Source organism: Ischnura elegans, chromosome 2 (genome assembly GCF_921293095.1).
Source record: "Ischnura elegans chromosome 2, ioIscEleg1.1, whole genome shotgun sequence".
In the NCBI taxonomy this organism is placed as follows: domain Eukaryota; kingdom Metazoa; phylum Arthropoda; class Insecta; order Odonata; family Coenagrionidae; genus Ischnura; species Ischnura elegans.
In genome coordinates, this window is record NC_060247.1 from 131850904 (window position 1) to 131871439 (window position 20536).

The 20536-nt window shown below is 36.1% G+C and overlaps 3 protein-coding genes across 8 annotated transcripts in view; 1 reads left to right on the forward strand and 2 right to left on the reverse strand.

The window, feature by feature from the left end:
- The window catches only part of LOC124154638 (serine/threonine-protein kinase mTOR), a 62401-nt gene extending 55288 nt beyond the window's left edge, over positions 1-7113 (reverse strand). The window contains exons 1-5 of the mRNA XM_046528481.1: positions 6713-7113; positions 4120-4249; positions 3423-3658; positions 2390-2586; positions 583-835 (exon numbers count right to left, since the gene is read on the reverse strand). Coding sequence (XP_046384437.1) covers positions 583-835; positions 2390-2586; positions 3423-3658; positions 4120-4249; positions 6713-6805 — 909 coding nt within the window. The 5' untranslated portion in view covers positions 6806-7113. The remainder of the gene's footprint in view (positions 1-582; positions 836-2389; positions 2587-3422; positions 3659-4119; positions 4250-6712) is intronic.
- A 14-nt stretch (positions 7114-7127) lies between these two features.
- LOC124154639 lies at positions 7128-13243 on the forward strand. 4 transcript variants are annotated; one of them, XM_046528483.1, is made up of 6 exons: positions 7128-7269; positions 7389-7412; positions 7502-7644; positions 7718-7914; positions 10541-10730; positions 12929-13243. In XM_046528483.1, the coding sequence occupies exons 1-6, from the start codon at positions 7153-7155 to the stop codon at positions 12975-12977; spliced, it is 720 nt and encodes a 239-aa protein (XP_046384439.1). In that variant the 5' UTR covers positions 7128-7152; the 3' UTR covers positions 12978-13243. The 4 variants fall into 4 exon arrangements, with proteins under 4 accessions (XP_046384439.1, XP_046384440.1, XP_046384441.1 ...); XM_046528484.1 differs by lacking the exon at positions 7389-7412; XM_046528485.1 differs by lacking the exon at positions 7389-7412 and having other exon boundaries at positions 7505-7644.
- Positions 13244-13355: 112 nt separating this feature from the next.
- Positions 13356-20066, reverse strand: LOC124154640 (BET1 homolog). 3 transcript variants are annotated; one of them, XM_046528489.1, is made up of 5 exons: positions 19926-20049; positions 19520-19586; positions 15376-15476; positions 15207-15263; positions 13356-13605 (listed from the first exon to the last, which is right to left on the reverse strand). In XM_046528489.1, the coding sequence occupies exons 2-5, from the start codon at positions 19536-19538 to the stop codon at positions 13450-13452; spliced, it is 333 nt and encodes a 110-aa protein (XP_046384445.1). In that variant the 5' UTR covers positions 19539-19586; positions 19926-20049; the 3' UTR covers positions 13356-13449. The 3 variants fall into 3 exon arrangements, with proteins under 3 accessions (XP_046384445.1, XP_046384443.1, XP_046384442.1); XM_046528487.1 differs by having other exon boundaries at positions 13357-13605; positions 19893-20066; XM_046528486.1 differs by having other exon boundaries at positions 13358-13605; positions 19889-20062.
- Positions 20067-20536: the final 470 nt, after the last annotated feature.

A 20536-nucleotide genomic window follows, 5' to 3' on the forward strand; every position in this document is an offset into this window, starting at 1 on the left:
GTGGTAAATAGGAGTACCAATACCTCCTAATTTTGTTAATGCAATACCTAAAACTGTGATTAAGAGAATGTAATCAAATATTTTTCTCAAACAACCCCCAAAATATTTTTCAGTGGCACAACTTGCACTGTGAACTGCAACCCATTGCATTCATTTCACGGAGAGTTCAAGTAACAGCGTAATACTCCAAGTGCTAAAAGTAGACGAAGAGCTCCATTTGGAGCGAAACAAAGATTTGAATAAAAACTGTAAACTTCATCAAATTAATCTGCATATTTCAGTTTATAATTCTGTTTCAAAAAATCAACATACCTTGAATAAAAATGGCAGTAAAAAATTTGATTTACTAACTCATAACAAAAAATGTTATAAAAAAGTTTATAAAGCATATACTCAGGAAAACATTAAAATTTTGGTAATACATTTACACTTTGAAAATAAAATGGCATTTTTCTTATCAAATCAAATAAAGTACGTATTGAGGGAGAAAAAATAAACATAAGAGTTGGCTTAGGCAACATAGGCAGTTACCTTTGGGTCCAAACTCAGAAAGCATCACCTCCTCACAAGAATTGTACTCACAAAGTTCTCCTGTCCAGGAATGCCAGCCACGCCACCGGCAACCCCACCACCACCACCTGCATGACCCCCCATGCCACTCTGCAGCCTCGCCTTCAGCTCCTCATAGCGCTGCTCCCACTCGGCATTGGAGCAGCGGAGGAGCTCATTGAGAACCAAAAACGAACCATGGATGCGATCATCCTTATTTATATTCCTGCCCCCAGTGTAAGGCTCCTCAAATCCACTTCTTGCCTCATCGTAGCACTGCTTGTACCTTCAAAATTAGTCATAATAATGAGGGGCAACACTTCCACGCACTCAGCTAAAAACACGTAAGAGTAATAAAAAATTGGACTCCCCACTTTACAATATTAATTTGATCAACAAAACCATAGGCGGATTTGGGGGGGCACAGGGGCACCAGTCCCCCCAGATGCTTAAAAAATAGACTAGATTTTTAACACGGTTATCATTGAATTCGTTATATTTTGTGTATTACGGAGCCTCAATCATTTAATTTAATATGAATAACTTTCATATCAAAATAAGGAGAATATTTTCTACAGTAATTGTTGTACAGTAGACTCCCGATTATCTGCGCTAAGGATGGGGATGGACGGCACGAATAATCGGAAACACGGATAACCCAAACTTTCACTTCAATGTCTTGTAATGTTCATAATTTACATAAAACAAATAATATGAATATTACTATTTACGTCGTTATTCTGCTATTTTAGAGTGCTTCCCGGACTCAATGAGAGCTTTCTTTGCCAGTTCACAATCTTTTTAGCGGCGATAACATGGTTGTACTCGTATTATTAATGCTCCATGTAAGGCCTGGTTTCAAAAACCACATATCCGTGGCTGTGTGATCGCGGATACAGAAAAATGGTTTGCACGAATGCTTCAAAACCACTGCTCGATGTCTGAAACTACGCAGTCAGGGACCACGTCACGCAGTCCTGTCTTGCACAAGTTGCCCGGGTTGCAACTGCTGCCGGACGTGTATCCGTGATCACCGAGCGCGGTCGCCCACTGCGAGGCTTGGAAAACACGAACACGGTGCTCCCGTGAATGCAGGTAGCGCGTGATTGCTTCCATTTTATGAAGGGAATTCTGACGGAAATGATAAGTGCAGTGTATCCTAACATTAATGCAGTAATTCCGATGATTTTGCATGATTATTTTTTTATAAAGATCGCAGAAAAATGGAGCGAGAGTGAAAATCATGCCCAGATAATCCCACAACCCGAATAAACCACAGCCGGATAATCGGGAGTCTGCTGTACTTTGTTTTTAATCTCAAATATGAGACCTGCCAGAACCTTGTGTCCCTCCCCCCCCCAGAAAAAAATCATGGATCTGCCCCTGCACAAGACCACTAATTAAGAGTTATTTCATAATGTGGAGTTAGCAGCACGTTAATGGAAGAGAATTTGGTTTTATTGTGTGCCAGTATAAATTGGATGGGAATGTCCAATGCAAAAAAATAAATCTTTCTGGTAAAAAGTCAGCCGTAGCATGAAGGACTATCACAATTTTGAGGGCCAAAAATCAGCACAAGGTAAAACTAAAGGGATGATGAAACTTTTAAAAATCCAAAAACACAGATCATAATGCGAATCCATTCCATCTCTAATCCACTTTGAATGAAGGGAGCAACATACACAAAATATGAATTGAAATGAAAAAAAATCCAAATAAACTAAATTCAGCAAACCACAGAATCAGTGTCCATACATGAAAAAACAATATCCATACACATAAAAATAAAAATACTTCCATGCAAAAGTACAGTACGACAAAATAATATGCAAAAGTTTACCAAAGTGGTTTCTGGGCTTGTTTTGTAGTTTCTCTCTGAGCAGTGACTACCAGGGCTGCTCTCAGTGCCTCCACAGCCCCTTCACGAATGGCTGGCTTCGAATGTCTAACTGCGTTGAATATGAGATCAAAAAATTGTTGTACTTGTTGGAAGAAGTACGTTGGCATACAAACAGCCATTTCACGCAGCACCAAAACCTGAAAGACATAGATATCTGGACTGAGGAGGATCAAATGAATAAAAGATGAACACAAATATGTAGTATGTACACACCTGCTGAGAATACTGGAAACCATCTTAGGCGCTAATCCATGGAACAACTTCATGGTAAACAAATTAAAAGTATTTCCTGGATATAAACAGTTACTAAAGTACTTTGATATAAGTTGACACTTCATTTGAATTAAGCAACCTACGTTTCTGCTTAGTATATCATTATCAGGTACAATTTACAATTACAATTTACACGCTTATTTGTCTGGCTCTTAGCCATTCATATGCATATTTAAGGGTATGCCACCCAACGGATTGTGTTTGATGATGGAAAGCCACACAGAAACCTGGGTATTTCAACTATAATTGAATGTGCACTTATACTGCTAACTCTCAATCATACAAATCAGGATATTACAAATTTTCCTTAGTATGAAGCAAATACGTTGGACCTCATGAAAAGCCTACACTAAATGCATTAGAAAATTTGAAGTTTTGAAAATACAATGTTTTTGTAATTGCACACTTCGGCCTTGGTTCCCTTTCCAAACTTCAGTGCTTTTCAACACACTGCAATAACCCGTGGCAGCAGTAGAGGTATCATGTTGAGAAGTCATGTGTGGCTTCCAAGAAAAACTGGTTTTTTTATCTTCCCAAAGGTGCCATTTTTTAACTTTAAAATCTCTGTACTGCAACATTTCTACAACCACCAAATTTTCTCCAACAATATTAAAAGAATTGAACTTATCATTTACAAAAAAAGCATGCTCCCATTTATTCCACCAAAATAGTGTCCTGTCAAAAATGAAAAACTACTCACAGCAGCATGCACTCGACCCTCTTGTCTCTCTCCTGATAGCCACTCAAACGCAGCTTTCATTTCAAATTCTACATACTGCGCTGTGTACGTGCCAAGCACCAGCGCTAGCCGACCGACAGTTCGAGCAGCCAACTCCATAACCCCAGGATCACTGGATGCGAGAAGAATCCTAAGGAAGTTAGCAAATCGGCTGTATCCAGTGTTGACATGTCCAACATCGGCTCCAATGAGAGATACTGAAATATAAATGACGAAAAATATGCATCATAATGAACAATATTAATAAAAAATCAAAATTTAAAGAATTCTTTCCTACAAATGAGAAACATTGGGAGAAATCATGAAAAAGAGGACCCAAAGAAATAAGAGCAAAGTCATTAATTTTGGATCAGAGAAAATACATATGGAAAAGGCTAAATTATTTTTCATAAAGAACCATTATCATTTCAAATAAATTATCACATTAAGAACTGGCTCTAATGCATCATACAACATGGTATGTGGTAGAAAACCTTTTTCTGGACACCTCCCTTTTTTTGTGATACTATTAGACCATCAGACATGAACTAATAAACAGTAACTGAATTACACTAACCAGCTCATACTCATGAATATATATAAGATACTTCATAAAGTGAAACCTAATTAGTTTTAACACAAATTTTTGGCAGTGGTCCCGATTATTAAGTTATTTTACCAATAGCCAGGATTCCTCCTTTGTTTTCATTAACATCTGATCCAGAAACCATCTCATAAATGTGGTTGTTAAGCTCTGTCCGGAAGGCATTTTGTTCTTCAACTGATAACTCACGCAGTTCTGTATTGACCTATAAAAGACAACATTTAGGCACTATTATAGCATAAATGAGGGATTTAAATTTCTTGTTAAACACTCATGAATTGAAAACATACATTATATATGTTAAACAAACACAACAGAATTAGTTATGGACACCATAAAATAAAAATAATAATTTATTCAGTCAGTTCAGTACACACAAAACACAGGCAGCAATAGAAGATATATGTACTTCAGCAATACCAAATTAACAGTAAAAAAAATTCAATTCACTCTTATTGGATAAATTCGAGAATTTTTATCTTCGATTGATACCTATTGGCAATTTAGCACTGCAAAAATAGAAAGAGGGACACACACAGAACTTGACATACAGTCAGTTTACAATGGTGGTCCATGGCAAATGTTGGTTTTGGACATGATGGGTTAGTCAATTTTGGTGAAGTAACATAACATGAGGGAGTACGTTAATATATAGGCATTTTTGCTTGGAACTCAACTCCATTCAAGGTTTTGCTTGACTCAGTCCAAAGCACTTCACCTCCCCTCAGAACTTCCCCTAATAAGCAATCTTTCAAACGATGAAAAGAATAATTTTAAAAATTTTAATTTAGATTTTGAATTTTAAAAAATGAATGAATCCAAACCCTTAAATACATGATATCAACAAAAAAAAAAGGCATTAACACGTAAAGTTGGTTTTTTGAGCCCTACCAATGACCTTAAATTTGCCTTAAACGATGCTACAGTACTTACACCACAATTATATTGTATCCCTATTAACATAATATATGTATAGGCATGTTTGGAATATCCTCAGCTTAGTATTCACACTTTAATGATTATGATACCTCTATACTTTGTAAATATTAGACTTTTTTATCCAGAAATCAACCAATTTCAATGCTTTTGCATCATATTATTAAGACCCTTATAAATTTGCACTTGATTTTGGTAGTATGATAAAAAAAGGCAACGGAAATGAGAAAGCATGACAATTTAAGCTGTTCCGTCACGATTTTTTTAAAAATTTATACCACGGAACCTACAAATTTCTAGTTGATGTTGTTTCAGCCATTATACAAATAAAGATATTAATTATATGTGTACATAATGGAAAGCTGGAAATAGATAAGATAGATTCCATTAAAGGAACTAAAATATTTTTGTTCCCTACAATTCTAAAGGAAATGACCCTATCATCAACATGTAAATTGACTGTTTGCAGCCTTAAACTCAATTCTCTAAACAGCCATTTAAACTGAAATGTTAGCACATAATGCTACCCCTGCATAAATGAAATACCTAAATATTTAGCAGCTGAAAACTGAAAAATATTCAAGTCCATAATGATAGAACTCTTGGTATCCTAGTCATTTGATGAACTTATTTCTTCAGTAACTATGATCTATATTCCCACCTACCAAATCTGTGTTTTCTAACTAAAGAAACTACAACTTAAAATCTCTCATTGACAATAAAATAGCATTTGGCATTAAGTATTTGAACCTAAACTTGGACACAAGTCAGAAACAACACCAAAACGTTATCATTCCAAAACATAGGCATGGAGGACATAATTTTACATGGATCTTCCACTTGTACCATAATGTACGTTTTGTGTTATAATTACCATTACATGAAACATAACAGGATTCAAACACATTTCCATTAAACCATTTAAATACCTGGTGAATGAGGAATTTCATAAATAAATAATCAACCTCATGATGATATAGCAAGCTCAACAAATAAATTAATCGTTGAAATAATTAAGCAACAGAAACGACACAAAATTGTAGAAGATAGTACTGGAACTCTATACAGCAAATTACAGAAAAAACTGCCTTCATATTTTCTAGCAAGCTTCTAACTGAAATAGGAGCCCCACTGATTCCATCCATATTGTATTTCACTGGAATATTTTTGCTATGGCATACTTACTTGAAATAATTTCACCAGTTTATAGACAGTGGAGATCAAGGAAAAACTCTCAATTACAAGTAAGACAACTTATAACGAATACAAGATATATTTTACTATGGTTTCATCATTAATTAATATACTCCTGTACTTGAAATGACAGCCCAAGACAGTTCATAGTCTTTCAAAGGAGCTTAAGGCATGCCATCACAGACTCAAACCATGTTCATCACTACTTAGTTCTTTTTCAAAGGTAATTTTAAAAACCTTTCTTATGAAATCAAGGATTAAGACCGCTCAAAGGAATAAAAAACCTTTCATTAACGAATTTATAATTGCTATGGGATGAATTACAGCCCGATCATCCATACATTAATTAAAATATACAATAGTAATATAGAACAGCATTGATTCTGACTCGGGAGGATTATACTGGGTTTGAAGTTTATTCCAATAAGATAGGTTCACATGCATGGTTTTGATAAAAGCTTAGCACCAAATTACAAAAACTTAAATTCCAGGAGAATAATCAAACTGTTAATCCCAACATAGAACTTGCACAACTTACATAGTGATAGAGATCTCGAGCAGCTTTCAGACGTGTTTCAGCATTGCGGGATTTCAACCCAGCGAGGTATTGCTGCATTCCTGAAGCCGACATTTTTCTTGGTTTCCTTGTAGGGGTACTAAATGCCTTATATCGCTAGCGATGGGTATCCAAACACAGCATTTGCTTCGCCGGTGAGATGCGTCAAACAAGGCACCAAGTACGGAACGACTTTGCCATTGCGATTGTGGCCGATATGAGCAAGTCTTCGACCGAAAAAACAATTCTGTTATATGACACAGATCAAATAATTAATATCCAAACATTAAGGGCTCTGAACACAAATCATAGAACTGCCTTTAGGTTAAATCGTATTAGACAACAGTACACAAGCATTCTTACAACGGATATAGTAACTCAACTGTCTTTGCAGAACGAGGGGAACGAGGCAGAATCAAAACATGCTCGTGCGACGTCACGTGTCGTCATCCTTCTTAAATGCGAAAGCAAGGATTGGTGGATATTTATTGAGGAAATGGCGGAAACTCGTTCAAAAGCCAAGGCGAAGGGGACTGAAGGTACGTACCTCTGCTACTCCCGATTTATCTCTCGCCACTAATATATTCAAAACTTGTAAAAAAAAATTCATTTCTTCGTTTTTTTGGCATAGCTACTAATTTATTTTTTAATTACAAAGGTTCTCCTACTCCGGTTACCAACAGTAATTTTATTTCCACACTATATAAAAAATATAAACCACGTAAAAGGTGTAAAGATACCGATATTACTCAATATTTTCCATGTGCAAAGAAGTCTAAAACTTCAAAAGATTTGGTGGCTCAAAGTCAACCTCTTCCCATGAAGTCTAATCAATCAAATCACATGAATTTGGGGAAGAAATATGAGTTTGAAACAAAGACCGAAGAGAAAGAAGATCCTTTCAGCATGGAATGGTAAAAGTACTCACATACTCACCTCTTCATTGAATAGAAATTTTGATTTTTAGTAAATATCTTTTCTTTTAAGTTCTACGAAAGAGAAGAAGTTAGATAATACTATGAGCCAGAACCAAACAGTAAATGATGAAGACCAAATAAATACTGAAGCATTTCTTGTGCCGCAAAGAGATGATATCTTTGAATTCAGAGAAGCCATTAATGAATGTATGACAGAAGAGGAGATAATAATCACCGATTCATTGAACAATAATGGTTCAGTTGAGGGTAAGTTTTATGACTTTTTGTTGAAGCACAAATAGTCTTAAATTATCCCAAATAATTTTATTTTCAAGGGACTGTCCAGGTACATTTTCACAAAATCAGGGAGGAGACTTTGATTGTACCAAAATTAATCACTATTTATACTAGTACATTCAGGGGCAGATCCAGGATTTCTTTCTGGGGGGGGGCACAAGCAAGGCCGTATCCAGGATTTTGTTCAGGGGGGGGGGGGGCACAAGGATACCTCGTCATACAAAACGAACGAAATGATAATGGGACCGTATTAAAAATCTAGCATATTTTTAAGGGTCTGGGGGGGGGGGGGGTAGCAGCACCCCCCCTGGATCCGCCTATGAGTACATGTGAGTATGAATTATGATAATTTTAAAGGGGATGAATTCAAGTAGTAAGACTAAATTGTGAGGTATGATGTGATAATTTAGTGGAAATTATGACTTACATCATCTTGAAAACCACTCAGTTAATTTTCATAACAATCGGGCCAACTTGGTTTAGTCATAAATGAAAGAAAATCATAATCATTTGAGAGCATACCTATAAAGGCAAGGGATGGAGTAGTACGTAATATGTGTGCCCTAATTTTTTAAACAGCTGAAATCAATTTTTCATCAGCCAAAGTCAAGGAGTTGTTATGGTAGCTATAGACTGATGAAGTTTAAATGATTTCAAAGTTAAAAGATATCAGAATTCAAACCAGGTGACTTCATAATAACAGCACATTTTAAATGTCAGTCTTTTGCGATGACTTGGAAATTTTCTGTACCTACAAATAGTACATACATGGAGGAACAGAGGTAGTGGTGGATTGGGAGGTGAGTATTGCCTCCATCCCCCATAATGATGCGAAAATTACGGAAATTAGTACATAATCATCACGGTGGATTAGCAGCTGGAAAAACTGCATCTAAAGATATTTGAAGAATATTTGAAAGTCACTTGTCTATAAGCAATCACATAATCCCTGAGAGAGAGAGCTGTATATCTTCAAGAGATAGCTGTATATCATCAAGACTGAGAAGACCAGTAAACTTCTACCCTCAAAACAACAATCTTAATCTCCCCCTGAATGGAGGTGGTGGAGTAAAGTATTTCCTTCTGAAAAATATAATGTAGAAAAATTACACACCCATACGTACAGATATGTATTAAAATTTATGTATATAAATAATGACTAAGTATGGTATTACATATTGGAATCCTAATTCCAAATCTGACTTAAAATATTAAGTAAGTCAGTCATTATCTGTAGAGAAAGAAGGTGAATTTTTATAATGTATATGAGTACACCTTACTATATAGATCAGGTAAATACCCAGCTTAGGTATGTTTTTCTAAACAGCATTATGGAAAAACACAAGGATTTTCCAACGTCACAAATACTTTATAAGGATCACTTCATATTTTTTTATATTTAAAATGACATACAGATCTCTAATGACTATTAAATAGATCACTTTATGGATTTTTTCCTGTTTTTTGAAGAAAATGCCATTCATGAATGACATGAGAGAAGTAGTTCCTTTAAAAGATTCTCTATGATTCAAGAAACTTGGGAGAATCAATCACATAGTTAGACTAAAATTGTAGTTCTCAATGAATCAAATGATTTTTAGACTACAAAAATGACTTATTCTGCGACTGATAGCCTAAAAGATGGAAAATAATCATAGGACTCAAGTGAGTGAAATTCGATGGTTGATTACCGTAATCAACTGGATATTTGTTCTTTCCAACAACTTGATATGTGCAGATCAAGGAAGAATCTGTTATGGGTACTTAAGTACTATTTAACAATTATCATACCTGCAGTAAATAATATTTTTTTTACCAAGAAAGATATTTTGTGTTACAAGACTGACCAAATTGAAGCTCATTAAACTAAATTTTTAGCGCATTTAATCCACACTAAATTTAAAACTTATTATCATGGCAAACGGACATGGTACAAGAAAACCTCCCCAGCAGTTGATCTTATTCTTCATGCCAAAGTATGCTGGTAAAAACTCCAGCACTGCCAGATTTTATGATTATGTACTATAGTCTATTCACTTTATGTCAGCGGGTGAGCTTATGTGAGAGCCCGGACACTCTCAGATGGCTTCGCTGATAGTGGAGGGGTAGTACCGAGAGAGAGAGAGAGAGAGAGAGAGAGAAGGAGCAAACATGACGATGCCAAAAGTACGTAGCCACCCTACTTTGTCACTGAAAACATGTGAGTCATAGGTGGCCATGGCATTATCAGATACGACGCTGAATGAGGCACTGTTGGTGAAAGGCACACTTAAAGACTAACAAAGAAAATGCATGAGGTTTGGCATCACTGCTCCACGAGCAGATTCACGATGTTCACTCAGCGGAGGTCTGAGATCGACTGACTGAGGCCACGACTACAGTTTGTTGATTGGCAGAGGGAAAGTCGCATGTTGAGAAACTTTCCGTCCCCTCATCTCCACTTGCTTTGGCCACACCAGCTCACCCGCAGAGATAAAATGAACAGAGTATACCACCACAGCAGGTCTCTGATCACTTAAAATGAAAAATTCAGAGAGCAATCACAATGGTAAAAGTAAGGAATAAAGTGAAGTTGATGTAGATTTATTCATCACAGATGAATCAAGTGAAGACCCTGTGAGACCATATACAGTACAAGAAGTTCAAGCCGTGGATTCAATGCAGCAAAACAGTTCTGGAAAAGGTATAAATTGTGCCAATGAAAAATCAGTATGTTCTTGCTCTCTAAGGATTGATAGGAGCCGTGAAAACTTGGTCAAAATATCGGGAGAGCTGAAGAATATAAGGTCAGTATACAAGGGAATATGTAGAAGTCTTTTAAAGTTTCACTCTATGTGGTTCTCTTCTTCATTGATTCATGCAATAAGATGGCGGTTAAAGCCTCCTTTTGGTCAAAAGTGATGCAAAGAAGACAGTGCAATGCCATTGAAATACATATAACATTTACATACAGGAACTGTTGGGGAAGGGAACGCAGAGGGCTTAATTTGCTATTAGCTTTAGTCTTCACCGAACCAAGATATTACATCATTTACATAAACTATTCAATATTATTGTTCTAAGTTAGACATAAATTTACATTCAAAGTGGGAATCATTCACAATTTATTTTAATCTCCATGTCACAAGTTTCCTGGCACTTCTGTTGAAACAGTGGTAATTTGGAATAGCACCTTCTTTTACATCATATAAAATTCTTAATAAAATGAGTAAAGTAATTATTGACTCTCTTGAAAAGATGTACAGAACATTGTGCACAACATGCTCAATGAAGCACTCCCTCAAAGGCAGTGCTACTTATGGAAAAAATTTTTTATCAACTGGCTTGAAACAAACCTTTGAGTATATTGGTCAATAATGTCCAACATAACGATTTTCTCAGAATAACCCTTCTCTGTCATAAAATGAGCTGAATGACCCCAATTCGTTGTACTGTCCATTGTTGTTTTCGTTCACTTCAGCTAATTTTAATCTCCTCCAAGAAACTGATTTACTGCCAAATATGTGTTTACAAAAGCTGACACTAATCAATATTAAAGGCCTGGTTACACAATACATTAACACGTACAGGTTAATGTCTAAATGTATGAACGCGAGAATGAATGCCAAAATGCATCATGTAACCACCCAACTTGTACGAATGCATGCACAGAAAAAAAACTGTTCTACTTTGGTTCATGCATTCGAACATGTTCTGTTCCAGTCCACCAAAATCATTCACGCAAACATACATTAACTTGTACGTGTTACCCTTTTCCCTTCTACACACATATATATACGTGTGGACGTTTCCTGACCAGTGAGACGACGGCCGTATATTTACGTGTGAGATTTTCCTGGCCAGGAGAACAAAAGCCATATATAAACGTTTTCCAGCTCTCCCCCTTTTAGGATGGTCGCGGATTTACGTCGTCTTTGTCTCGGGACCCAAAGCTACGGGGTTTAGGATTTACCCTCGGAATCCGGGAGCAGCTACCTGGACCCCTCGTCTTTTATAACCCCTCTTAGCAGTAAGGGACAGCAGTCATACAATTGTTCATCCAGTCAGTTTTCCATATAAATATTTGTTCATTTCTCAAGAAAAATAAACTAAGAATTGAATTCTTTGTCTTTTGAACAGCATTTACAATTTTTAAACGAAATTCTACAATAAGTATTAACTTATGTCTCGAGTTATGTATGAACATCAACATGGAAATTGTTGCTGCATTAATTGCATTAATATTGACCTTAGAACTTCGCTTAAAATTTTACAATGCTCATAAAAAAATGAGTAATTCAATTAAGAGTCTGCAATTTACGTGCTAGCAACAATTATCCATATGCTAAATACCTATAAGCAATACATAAGTTGACCGCGAACCAATGCCGCAGGTATGGTCATAAACCCGGAAAGGAGGGAGCACAACTACTCTCGGATTCCGAGATAATGCGGAGTTCCAGCGAGGAGGGGTCGAAAAAGGTTCCGCGAGACCCTTCTTAAAGGATGTTCTCCAAAAATGCTCCGTACCACAAGAAAGAAGAGTCTCTTGGGGCTCAGTACAGCAGTCATGCTAAGACGAAAACTCCGCCGTCTCGAAAGGGTTAATGTACTGTGTAACCAGGCCTTTAGAAAGGATAAAAAGATATATGTATATACATATGTGTATAAAATAAATATTTATGCAAAGAATTCATCCAAAGTGTCGCACTTCTTATTTGGTTGTATTGTTCACTGGATCAAAAAATGCTTATAAAAATGTAATTCAAATCCAAAAAACAGGGCTGGAAGCTGGTCTTAAAAATATTGCATCGCTTCGGAAGATTCTAATTGGACAACTATTTGCTTAACAGCCGCTCTCTTGATATTTTCCTCTCCCTAATTTATCACAGATATCTGCATTGTAATTTTGATTCATACACACCATTCACTTCTGATAGCATGTTGCTGCAGAAAAAAAATTTTGTATGTTTTTAGAGGATAATTTAGTTTTTTTACCTTTCAGCAATATTATTGAAAACATCAAGAAAGAGCTTGAAAAGCACACCAAGTGATACATTTCCAAATATATAATCTGCATATAATTTCCAAGAGGATAAGTATAATAAAATGATATTCTCTCACTCGTGGAATGCCAGTTTGAGCAAAAATAATTTCCCTCTAAATCAAGAGGATATTTATCAGTGTTTTACCAATTGAAATGTTGGTAGGTTGTCAGTAGAGGGAAAAATAATTTCTCTCTCGATCCAATTTTTTCCTAATTGAAAATGGGCTTATAAAATGTAACGTATGGCTTATTGTAACTGGCTTATAAAATGTGTCGTAATATGAAAAAATGCTGATTTGTTCATGAGAACAGATAAAAATAAAACAATCCTTAGTAAGGAAGATATAAGTATTCATTATAGAAAACAATGAATTTTCATTCCTTAAAAATGGTCACATGAATCTAGAATTTACTGCAACATTCATAGCATTGTAAATGAGTTGAGGTCTAAAATTTTAACAGAAGCAAAGTTTTATTTTTCATTTATACTTAATACCAATCCATAATATTATAAATACTAAAAATGAAAATAAAATTAGATATAACAAATAGTAGTTGTGACTTCCTCTTGACAGCTTCAAAACATGGCTCATAGTCTTGCCAAGAACGCCTTGGCCTTTATCAAAGTCATCATCCTGTTGAAAAAAAATCAATTATATATTAGGATACTAGTTGCCAATAAAAATAATTGTGCACGTGAATCTCCTAGGTGTTAAGTAAGTTAAAGCCAGTTTTGAACAACTGCAGTAGTAACGTAACTTATTCCAATCTCAATGTTCCAAGATATACAATTTTTTTACCACTGCTCTGAACAGAGTGAGCATTTAGAAGTCTATTATAGGCAAGGTTATAACATTTTACTAAATCTAAACACAGAGCACATAATACTTATTTCTAAAAATTTATTACTGCAAATACTATACATTCGCACACCATAGTGAGGTTTGGCATCAAAATACAAACACAATAGGGTGGTTTCCTATTATTTTTTTATTGCCTAAATCGAAAGATTATTACTCCTGGAATACGTATTTCATGCTTTTAGATTTTGAAATGACGATATCTATTTTTCGCGATTAAATGAAAAGTGAAAATTTTCTAGAGCGCGAAAACGCGACGCGTAAGTAGGAATGTCGGGAAATCTCTCTGTGTGACATATTTCTGGTTCCCGCTGCCGCCTTGTGAGGTGACCTTGAGGCGAGTTGAGCGCTGATACGACGCAGGCTGCTAGCGGGTAGCTGAGTACCCTGCTGGCTGGTAGCGCTTGGCTTAAATAAGGATTATTAATAGTTACCTTATCAAATGAAGAAAACTTTCAGACCTTTTTTGCCAGTTTTAATAAGTGATTATTAAGACATGTTTCCCTGAGCTCTGCGCCTCATACATGCATTGGTAACCTCAGACGACGTATAACTCCTATCTTCTCATATAGAAACTAGGTCCCTGTGACGTCACGTGGAGTGGTATCGCATGGGCGCCAATCTGGCCCTTTTCAAATGAGGATAAAAATGGACCATTGCCATTCGTCTAAACCGGTATTTCTAAAACGAAATAATTTGTATATTATGAATACAGTAATGGTGGGTAACGAATCGCAATCAATGACTTTCGTTTTCTTTGATGAGGGAAACTACCCTATTTATGATGTCGAGCCTGAAACATTTCCATGGTTTTTTAACCAGCTAAATAGCATAAGGTCAAACATAAAAACACTTATAAATTGCAACAAGATAGCTAAAAGACATTTAAATTGCCAGGTCTTTGTAGCATTTATTATCCACTCATGTGAAATAAGCTCTGAGGTCAGGCAGCTCATATGAATCCCTGGCCTTGAAGGTCGTCCCTCACACTTGTGGCCACTCCATTGTGCTTCTAAGTCAAGCCACCACAGTTGGAACATCATGTACATGGACGGAATAACTGTCCATTGCAAAAGAATACACCAGAATATGAAGCAATGTATTAATGCAATTGTTCATCTATTTTTAATGGAGTTCATATTAAAATGTTGTCCAGTCTGAGTTCAACTGTGGTAACAACTTAAAATATTTAAAATTACTATTATAAACTGAGAAGATAAAATGTATCTGCTTCAATGTGGCTCAAACGACCACAAGCCATCCCTCTAGGTAAGACAAAACTCTTGTCCTCTTTGTGTGAAGTGGCACTTACTGGCAATTGAAGGGAAAAATAAAATCAACTCATTGAGGAAAATAATAATAAAAACTGTTCTCACCAGTCCTTTTATTAATTTGTCCTGGTATTTTACTTCTGCTCCAATATCAATAGAAAGCTGCGTAGTAAAAAAACTAATGTTAAGAATATTTTGACAAGACAAACAAAAGAATAGAAATTCAATGCACCCAAGCATAATCAACACATTTTAATAATCAGGACACACTCACTGATTTCAGGACACCGATTTTGTCTTTCAGCTCATCTGTCATTCTATCATTTTCTTCTTCGACATAGTCCCCAGAAGAGGACGGGGGGTGAAAACCATGACCTGAAATTACAGATCAAGGAGGAAATATTGCAAAATTATAAGCTGTTTAACCATTTTGTTGCACATTAGCTTCCATACCTAAACACAAAATGAAGGTCTACACTTCAATTATTGTAAAATACAAGTATGCATAACCATTGATAAAAATAATGATCCTAACCATCAACTCATGACAGAAATTCCATACATGCAAATATATATTAACCCTTTAGCTGCGGGAACGTCAAAATTTTTCTTCCACTGTGTGCGGGACATGAACGGGGAAGATATTTTTCCGTCGACCCCGGGCATGTGTCTAGCAGGTAGTGGACCCTCATAATCCGGGACTACCCACCCTACCCCCTGAAGACAGACCATGAATGCAGTTGAGCCCTTTCTAAGAATCATAATTGGAATTAAAATATTTGAACGTTACTTTTTCTAAATTGAATGTAAATGAATTTTTTTCCTCAAATTTGGCCAGCATGACATTTTTATGAGCGATTTGATATCAAACAGTAATGAAATCCATTGATTTTTAACCATATTCCTCAATATTACAACCATGCTTCAGCCGATTTGAACTTTGGGGAGCATTTGGAACGTATGTTTGGATGCGGTAGGTAAAGGTAATGGATAATAAAGGTTATAATAGGCATTCTCATGAAGGTGGTCCGATATTACACCAGATGAGGAGCTGTCGAACTGGAAAATCTGAGGAGTAAAATCATCAGTCGTGGACCAAGAAGATGATGCGGATTCAATGTCTTCAGCCAAATTGAATGGACCACCATCGCCGGAATCAGTTGCATCATCCTCCTCTGTCTCAGTATCCCTGGTAGACACAGGCACATCGGAAAAAGTTCCGTCCTCACTCTCACAATCAGAGTCGAATAAAATATTGAGAACTTCATCCTCGAGAGAAACCTTTCTCCTTTTTGGCCGAGATGGCAAATTTTCACTATCCATAGTGAAAATAAATGAAGAGATTCACAAAATGTAGTCACTCGAGTAGGTACTTGATTAGGATCAAACGTACACCACCGAAACTCTGGAAAAACTGAGCAAAGATCAATAGAAAATGAAACAATAGAAATGGAAAAGACAGGATATTCGAAGGGAAACCCATTCGGTGGGAAATCCAGAACGAAATAATAATACTCAAAGGAAAGAAATGTCCTTGGTAATTACGCAGGTACGACAGACCCACCACCGAAAGTATAAGAAAGAATAACCAATGCTTTCAAATAAGTTTCCCCGGCTAATGTACTATGACAAGATTAAAAAATTTCTAGGAAATGTAAGGAATCATTGGAATTGTTTTCTTCGTGAATGTGCCGTGGAGAGCGGAGAATCCTCTCTCTCGAAGAAGGGATAATCCGGGTAGCGCTCCCCGTGGTGAGGGTACCCGGTCCTCGAAAGACGCCATTGTGCTCTCTGCCACTAGGTTGGGCCGAGTTCAAGCAACCGCGGAAAGGATGGCAATAAAATCCTAAGGAAAGGCTGCCAGAGGCACGAAAATCTGGTCAAACGTAGAAAAACGTTTTTCCCGCACTCACCATGCAGAACGTTTAAAAACGTTCCCGCAGCCTAAGGGTTAAATGTTTCTACAAAAAACTTAGTTGCACATCCCGAGGTGGGCAAAATATATTTAAATTGTGTTTCGAATACAAAATACTCAAGAAAATTTTATTTGCAATACAAATAAAATTGTAATACAAAAGTACTTTCATGAAATAAAAATATAGGCTGCTATGGTGAAAGGGCTTACAACTTCACTATTCACCCAGATAATGGGAAAAGTCATGATCTTCAGGACTGTTACCCTCCAGTCACAATTTGGTATTCAGAAGGGGTATTTATGGCTTAAATTCCATCAAAGTTGTATTTCTTAAGATTTTGAGTGGCATGGCAGATATTTGCTTTTCTGGACAGGCATTATAGGACTGGGACGAGGTTAAAATCCCTTAAAGGGTAATTCTGGACAGGCAGTTATTTGAAACCGGGTGAACCAAAGATGTTCCTTTGCAGCCATATCTGCTCTTTCATTTCCTCTTATGCCTGTATGGCCAGGAATGCATAAAAAAAGTATGCTGACATCTATTTTCTCGAGAGATACAAGACATGTCTGGATATCTTGGATGAGAGGATTACTGAGAAAGTTTGGATGGGCATGCGAAAGCTTAAGGAGTTGGTGCAAATGAGGAATTTATGCTGTTTACAATAGATAGGGCTAGTTGATAGTGTACAACTTTGCCGTGAATATGGAGCGCATTGGGTGTATTTTAACCCAAATCTCTCGGTGGTTAGCTGATACCATTATGCATCCTCGAGAGGTTTCTGACTTCGACCCATCTGTATGCACTGGGATAAAGACATTTTCCCTTAATTCCCATTAAGAGTCTGTGGAAGGAAGGATATTCCAAGGAAGAGCTGGAAGCAGTGTTGTAGCCAGGAATTTCATTCGGGGGATCCAAAATCAGGGGCAGAATTTTTGAAAAACAGAGTACAAAGTAGAGGGTTTTAATATTTTGCCCCAAAAATTTTGCACAAACCCAGAATCCATAATAAAGATAAAAATGTACACATCGAATATCATGAATTACTTGGTGATATCCCTGGTAACTAAAAAACCGAATGTAAATATAGATTTTTAACACTAAAATGGATTCTCTGCACATCTCCATAACAACTTGTGCTTTTAAAATTGCCCTTTCCAGTGAAAACATATATCCTAATAGTATGTAGTCTAGTTTTTGAGCAATCTTAGCGGCACCTGGGCTACATAAGTTTCTCGTTTTCAGTGAAGGACACAGAATCTGTGCCTTTTCACAAACAGCACTGGGTTGGCCTTCCCTTCATTCTGAGAGGGGCAAGCTGGGGCACATCATCAAGGTGGATAAATAGTCAATGAGTTTTTGATGGGGGGAGAAAGTTGTCAGAGGATGGTGAATTATAAGCTAAGTAAGAATGCATAGATGGCCCTAATGATTGTGCTATAGGAATGCTACATAAAAAAGGTTATGAGAATAAGTACAAAGAAAATAAAAAGAATACATAATATATTAAAAAATGAAACTACTGTTATCTACTTAATCACTCCGACTCACAAAGAAAACTGAGAACTGCCGTTCTTTAGGAAGTTCATGTTTGCAAGCCTGTATCTAGAGAATGGCAAATAAGTATGACAAATTGCATCCCATTAACTAAACGTCAACCATTTTTTGATAGTAAACACTCATTTTATAAGTATGTCAACCTTATCTTGATACCAACCAACTGTAACCCAATGGTGTAATTACAATTAGCACCAGTGGTATCAATGGAAGCACAACTAAAATCAAGAGAAAATTTAACAAGCATTTTGTTACACTGAGTCTATAAGCTCAAACTGACTTCATTACATAATTGACAGGGTGAGTAAATTTAATTTGAAAGAAAAATCCATTGGGTCTAACTGGTCAAAGAAATGTCCAGGAAGCCTGAGGGGTAGCCTTTGCATCATCACTTTGTCATCAAACCTGGTTCAACCAATGTAATTTCATTTTTACTTAAAAAAATACTTCTGAATTTTAGATACAAAATACATTTGGATTTTGCATTTCCAATACAAAATAATAAAAAAGTATAAAAAATAAGCAATTCAAATAATTCTACTTTCAACACTGCCAATTTCCCCAACATATGGTATTCATAAAAATACCTAAATATATTATGCACTAGGAGAATGATGCAACCCGTGAAACCATTCATAATTTTCTTTACTTTGAATGATTCCGTTACTTCTACCCTTAGTTATCAGGATTGAACAGTAATATAATTTTCAAATTCCAAAATTGCGATTCGAAAGAAGAAACATCACTTTACTATACACACATCTGCTACTGTTGAACTAGATAATAAATAAAACATCCGAGTAAAGAAACGAAAAATTGGTATACAGAGACTAAATTTCGCATGGGCGGAACTACGAAGACGGACTTCACTATAATTAGAGCCTTAAGTTCGCAAAAAAGGTAAAATCGGTGAACTTCAATAAAAAATAACACTGCATAACAACCCACCTGCATGACTTCTTCTCATTGTCGTTATTATTCTGTACAGACAATTACGCGAAACGTATAATTCATCCTGAAAATGAAGTCAAATGTTATCACAAAGGTATTGCAATAAGTTTAACCATTCAATATGACAATCATAAACACGGATATTAGAATAATCATATCATGACGTTACGAAACCAATAACACATCTGAGTCGAAACTCATGCCATTCATTATGAAAAATTCTTTCTTGGGTACTTAAATGCATTCCGAGCTATATCCCAATGATGAAACCCCATCGTTCTGTTCCATATTAGGAAAATAACGCCCGATACACAACTATAACACGTCAACATCACCAAGTCACAATGTAAAATTTTAATTACTTACCCACCCCTTATATTATCAGCTAATTATAGGGCCGTACCAGCGGGTGTCACAGTATTTTCATCAACTTATCCCCACATTATTGGAAAGCGGCATGATCTCTCTTCAAAAACAATACACGTCAATGATTACTTTCATCTGCTTCAATTTTCAAAACTCATTTGATTTATGTTACCAAATTTGTTCACCAGGTGCTGCTGAACTACCACTTCCGCTAAATGAAAGAAGGCGCGATTTCATTTACGATTCCATTCTCTGGCATCAATGATTTATTTCTGTTTATATCACGAAAGGACCTAATTTAGAGGAGTAAAATCACCACAGCTCATATTTTAATCAAATTAATCACAGATAAATTGTAAGTAAATATAATTTTGACTCAATGGAAGTTTATAAATGTCAAGCAAACAACGGAAATTTTCAAATTAATTTTTAAGTTTGCAGTAGAAAAGCATTTATATAAAGTCATCACAAAATAAGCTAAAAAAAAGGCCCTTGATATATTAAAGTAATTTCATTTTGCTAGCGTAGCAAATGGTTTTTTACCACTCAGAGAACATGATAACCTTTAAAACGCATATTTTTTCCATCCATCCTATCCTACATTGAACTGAGTTCAACTCAAAACAATGGAATAGGTCTCTGGACAAA